This window comes from Quercus robur, chromosome 5 (genome assembly GCF_932294415.1).
Source record: "Quercus robur chromosome 5, dhQueRobu3.1, whole genome shotgun sequence".
Taxonomy (NCBI): domain Eukaryota; kingdom Viridiplantae; phylum Streptophyta; class Magnoliopsida; order Fagales; family Fagaceae; genus Quercus; species Quercus robur.
The window spans coordinates 40429800-40435799 of NC_065538.1; the positions used below are offsets into that span (position 1 = coordinate 40429800).

At 33.9% G+C, this 6000-nt stretch overlaps 1 protein-coding gene across 2 annotated transcripts; it reads left to right on the forward strand.

The window, feature by feature from the left end:
• Nucleotides 1-1143: 1143 nt before the first annotated feature.
• On the forward strand, nt 1144-4920 carry LOC126725916 (probable polyol transporter 4). Of its 2 annotated transcripts, XM_050430931.1 has the most exons (3): nt 1144-1558; nt 2522-3920; nt 4639-4920. In XM_050430931.1, the coding sequence occupies exons 1-2, from the start codon at nt 1336-1338 to the stop codon at nt 3883-3885; spliced, it is 1587 nt and encodes a 528-aa protein (XP_050286888.1). In that variant the 5' UTR covers nt 1144-1335; the 3' UTR covers nt 3886-3920; nt 4639-4920. The 2 variants fall into 2 exon arrangements, with proteins under 2 accessions (XP_050286888.1, XP_050286887.1); XM_050430930.1 differs by lacking the exon at nt 4639-4920 and having other exon boundaries at nt 2522-4219.
• Nucleotides 4921-6000: the final 1080 nt, after the last annotated feature.

Genomic DNA, 6000 nt, shown 5'->3' on the forward strand with positions numbered 1-6000 from the left:
TTAGGACCCACTTTATGAGCCCGTGAACCATTCATTCCTGCCACTTGGGCTCAATGGCTTTTTCTTGCTTGCTAACTTTGGTCTGCCCGTGTTGCTGGGCCTTTTCTCTTACTAGGCTTGTAAAAAATGAGCCTCAACAAGAAGTTAAAAAATATATATATATATATATATGGACATTATCTAGATTCAACTATTACTTTGACTACAAATAAAGAAGTAATGTATTAATTGCTTAAAAAAAGGTAAGATATCTTTGTTTAGATATTAATAGTTTACTTTCCAAACTACAACAACCCCAAATTTCAGATCTAACCATTTGACAACTCTTTATATAAGTTTTTTTTTTTTTTTTTGTCCCTTTTAATAACTTACAATTTAAATTAGTTTTTTATCTATTAATAATAGTCAGTATCAACCCACCACTTAAAATTTGTTATAAAAATATTATAAACATAATTTTTTTTAAATAAAAGTTTATTTGCTTAGTTTTTTAAGTTATAAATTTTGCTTTTTTGTTATAATGATGGCTTGTTAATTCAATTTTCATTATAGACACGCATATCTCTTCATCATCTCTAATTTTCCTTCTAATTTGAACTATTTGACTTGTTATATTTTTTACTTAAAAAAAAAATTGATTTGAAAGGGTTTCACTTTATCTGTATTATTTAAAATTATTTATTAAGAATATTTTCGATAAAAAAAAAAACCTAACTTTACTCCATTTTAATTTGTAAAAGAAAAATGAAAAAGTTTTACCCAAAAACATCCTTAGACTTTTCCCTTTTATATATTGGAACAATGTTTTTCCAAATTCCATAAAAAATAAATAAAAAGGTTATTTCCAATAGAAAGAGAAGCTGACTAAACACGTGAAAAAGACGCGGAACTTGTTGTCGGTGCAACAACTACCGTTTGTTTTAAATCAACCGTGTCGGATTACAAGCTTTGTTTGGAAATATCCGTTGTTTCCTACGAAAATATAGTATGGAGGAAAAAAGGGCCCCACATTCCTCGCTGGCAGGAAGGAGAGAATGTCCTCCTCACCCATCCTTGTGAAAAAAGTCAAAAGAGCAATTTTGGGCCCCACCACCCTTTAATACTAATAACAGCCCCACCATTTTTAACAACGTTTTTACTTTACTTCTATGCCAATCCCAGATCTAACATTTTCTTTTCTTTGTCTGAATATTGTCAGTACAGATTACAGAACACCACCACCAAAGACCATTGTTATTTTTACATTTGTATATTCATATATAAAAGCTAAAACTCACACAAACATATATATATATATATATATTATAGAAGAGAAAGAAAGAGAGAGAGAGCGAGATGGGCTTGGTGGGTGGTGAGGAAAATGGGAATGGAGAAAGGGTGGGAGAGGTTCATATTGGAAGCAAAAACAAATACAAGAGGATGGATTCTGATTTCGTAGAGGAGGATTTGGCATTGAACAGTGATGGCATGGTGATGACAAAGAAGAATTCTAATTCCAAGAAATTTGTGTTTCTCTGTGCCATCTTTGCCTCCCTCAATTCCGTGCTTCTTGGATATGGTTTGTCTTTCCTTTTTGTCACCTTTTCAATATGTTCTAACTTTGATCTGGTTGATCATTAGAATTTAGAACCCACAATGATAATATCTCTTTTTTATTATTATTATTATTATTTTAAATCTCTGATCTGATTATTTAGTAGAATCCCGTGTGATGTAATGTTAAAATTCTTTTCTTTTTGGAATTTGGACTCTGGGGATTATGGGGCTCTGAAATAATGACTGTGACTGAATATAGATATGCATCGTGTTTGTTTAATCTTGCATAGTATGTGTTATGTAATTAATGGGGAATTGTTTGGTTAGAACCTGAAAATGAACATGAGGGAAGAAAATGCTCATGGGGAAAAGTGGTAGAATAAAATCAAGGTGAAATTTCCTCTTAATGTGTAAAGACAATTACTTTCCTGTTAAGATGTTGCAGACCGTGAAGGCAGTTGGCTCATGTGCCTATAATGTGCTTTCCTTATCTCCTTCTTGGACTAAAGGACTTTGTTGTGGCCAATTTAGATAAGAATGAATGCACATGGAGATCCAGGCATGCCAGTTATCAAAATGTTCCAAATGAAGAGAATATTTTATCCAATGTCAGTTAGTGCAAAACTTTTTTTTTTTTTTTTTTGATCAGCAGTTACTGCAAAACTACCAAGTAACAAACTTTGTTGATCAATTTAAAACATTATCAAAACTAAAATATTTTCTCCTAATTACTCTAGACTGTTGAGTTAGCATGGTGAGTTGCAAAATTCTACCTAAAGCAATCAAAATGTAATAATGTTTTTGGGCTACATGTGTATATGCAAAAATTGACACTTTATCAGCTTTGTTTGTATTGTGTTAGTGTGTATAAGGTCATATGTAAAACCTTTATTTGCACCAGTCTTCATTATTGTTTTGTTATTGAGGCTGGTTAATTGAGTGTACTCCAAATCTGTGGTTACAATATGTGCTAATTACTTCGCAGATGTGGGTGTTATGAGTGGAGCAATTTTATTCATTCAGGAAGATCTGAAGATATCAGAGGTGCAAGAAGAGGTTCTTGTTGGAATTTTAAGCATAATTTCCTTATTGGGTAGTTTAGCTGCCGGGAAAACGTCAGATGCCATTGGTAGAAAATGGACAATTGCATTTGCAGCCATAATCTTTCAGACCGGTGCTGCTATAATGACTTTTGCTCCTGATTTTCGAGTATTGATGATAGGTAGGCTCTTCGCTGGAATAGGAATTGGCTTTGGTGTCATGATTGCTCCTGTATATATTGTTGAGATATCACCTGCCATTGCCAGAGGATCTCTTACCTCCTTTCCTGAGATATTTGTAAATTTAGGAATCCTTCTTGGATATGTATCAAACTATGCCTTTTCAGGACTGCCCCCACATTTAAGCTGGAGGATCATGATTGGTGCCGGAATCTTTCCCTCAATTTTTATGGGATTTGCATTGTTTGTGATTCCTGAATCTCCGAGGTGGCTAGTTATGCAGAACAGGATTGAGGAAGCAAGAGAAGTGCTGCTAAAAACCAATGAGAGTGAAAGAGAAGTGGAAGAAAGATTGGCAGAAATACAGGTAGCTGCTGGGATGGCTAATGCTGAGAAGTATGAAGCCAAAGCTGTGTGGCGTGAAATATTATACCCTTCTCCTCCAGTCCGACGAATGCTAATTACTGGCTGTGGAATCCAATGTTTCCAACAGCTTACAGGTATTGATGCAACTGTTTATTATAGCCCTACAATCTTCAAAGATGCTGGAATTAAAGGCAATACTCAGCTTCTTGCAGCAACTGTTGCTGTTGGGTTTACCAAAACTATGTTCATCTTGGTTGCTACGTTTCTTATTGACAAAGTGGGGAGAAAGCCTCTGCTTTATGTGAGCACAATTGGAATGACTACTTGCTTAATTGGTCTAAGCCTTACTCTAACTTTCATGGGGAAAGGGAAAATTGGGATTGAATTAGCAATTTTAGCAGTTTGTGGAAATGTAGCTTTCTTCTCAGTAGGAATTGGCCCAATTTGTTGGGTTATGTCATCTGAAATTTTCCCTCTAAGGCTAAGAGCTCAAGCATCTGCCCTTGGGGCAGTTGGTAGTAGAGTCAGTAGTGGTGCAGTTGCTATGTCCTTCCTCTCAGTGTCACGTGCAATTACAGTAGGGGGAACCTTCTTTGTTTTCGCTGTATTTTCAGCCTTTTCTGTTGCTTTTGTCCACACATGTGTTCCAGAAACAAAAGGGAAGACTTTGGAGCAAATTGAAATGATCTTTCAAAATGAGGGAGAATGGAATAGACAAGAGCTGGAAATGGGAGATATACAACAGTTGGTACAAAAAGAATGAGGGGTGGCATGCATGTCCGACTACTAAAGAGAGAGGTTGTAATTCTAAAACTCATTCAACTAGCATGGAATTATTCAAGAAATACTATGAAATTAGCAAGTTCACATCATGAGGGTTCGATTTAATGTTGTGGATAAGAGTCAAGCACCGTAACAGAACTAGAAAGGGTCAAAATTTTTTCTTATAGAATTACAAAATTGTTCTTTGCCCTTGCTTGAACTTATTAGGAGCTTGATTTGTACATTTGCTCCTGTATGATTCTTTCATATTGGGTCCTGTAGAGAAGTTCAGATTGCATTGATTCTTCAACAAAGAAGTCTGTATCTTAGCGTACTGTTTTTTTTTTTTTTTTTTTTTTTTTTTTTTTTTTTTTTTGATTTTTTTTTTATCTGTTCTTGCCTATTGAGCTGCATAATTAATAATGCTGGACATTGAGCCATACTTCAATAGTAATGGTGTGGAAGTACAAATAAATTATTGCATTGATTCTTCAACAAAGAAGTCTATATCTTAGCGTACTGTTTTTTTTTTTTTTTTTTTTTTAACTGTTCTTGCCTATTGAGCTGCATAATTAATAATGCTGGACATTGAGCCATACTTCAATAGTAATGGTGTGGAAGTACAAATAAATTTTAAAGTGAACTCATTATAGCTAATAGGGGCTTGATTTTTAGCTTGCTATCTTCTTTAAGTATCAAACTTGTTGGAGAGAATTCTAAGAATTGGTCTTAACATATAAGTTTTATTCTGCAGGCATTGACAATCTTCATTTCTTGATTTCTTTGGCCCTAAATTATCAACATGGGCATTGCTGGAGACATTTCTATTTTTAGTTGAATTGGAACATTTTTCATTCCTGGTCAGATTTAGAACTAACATGCTATCTCTACTAATCAAGCATTAGGTTTTTCAAGAGACAATGGGCTCCTAATGTAGTGTCAGATGTGACCTCATTAAGAGGGGAGAGAAAAATATATGTATGAGAATTGAGAACTAGTAAAAAGAATGGAACAAAGAGGTCAGGGAGAAAGTAAAGATGAAAGTGTAAAATAGAATTGAATGCATAATCTTGGTATCCTTATAAAATAAAATAAAAATTTCCCCTCACATTAAAATAAATTATGTTTGACAATTCATTAATTTCTGTATATGTTTAGGATGCGATTACATTCTCCATGACCAAACAAAACAAGTATAAAAGATCTGCAGATTATGTTGGATTAATGATGCAAGTTTTTATATATAGAAAAATCTGGCTTTTATTCACTAATTGAATTTTGATTCATCTGGTATGTAATTTGGCTTCCACCGTTGTCATCGTCCCCCTAGATCTATCTACCACCTTTTGATGCACCACCACCGATCGACATAATACCACCACCACCACTAGATTTATGCACCACTGCCGATGTATGTTGATCATTGATGAGAGAGAGAGAGGGTCAGAATAATTTTTTTAAAAAATTTGGTGTATTACTATCAATGAATAGTGTCTCAGTAAGTGAATTAAGGTATTGTCCATTCATTAGCAATTGGGCGATATATATATATATATATATATATATATTGATAGAATTGTGTAATAGATTGTTGAGCCCAATGCAAAGTTCATTTTTACGGGTAATAGCTATAATTTTGGTTAAATGTTAGTTTGGATAACATGCTGTAAATTCTATTAGTAAGAGCATCCACAGCAGTGGAGCTATTTTTTTAGCTATTTGGCACCACAAAAAGTCACTTTATCTATTTTACTTATTCATTTTACAAAATATCATGCAATAGTGGATCTATTTTAGCTTTCAACACAATAAAATAATATATCTATCACAATAAAATAATACACCCCATTGCAAAAAAAAAAAAAAAAAAAAAAAAAAAAACCAATCATCTGAGGATTCTGAAGAACAGTAAACAAACCCAAAACCCCAACCACCTCCACTGCCACCCACAACCCACAACCACCTCCACTATCCACAGGCCACCATTAACACAACCTAAATCCATCAAATTTGTAGCAAAATCATCTCAAAAACCAACCAAAATCACACATAAAAACAACCAAAATTCAACAAACCCACAAATCCAGCAATAAAAAAACCCAAAGATAACCAACAA

What these genes read in the sequence shown, in the direction of transcription:
- LOC126725916 (XM_050430931.1), top strand. Translation starts at nt 1,336, where the DNA reads ATGGGCTTGGTGGGTGGTGAGGAAAATGGGAATGGAGAAAGGGTGGGA. An exon ending in TTCCGTGCTTCTTGGATATG is followed by an intron (nt 1,559 to 2,521) that starts GTTTGTCTTTCC and finishes ATTACTTCGCAG; the next exon opens with ATGTGGGTGTTATGAGTGGA.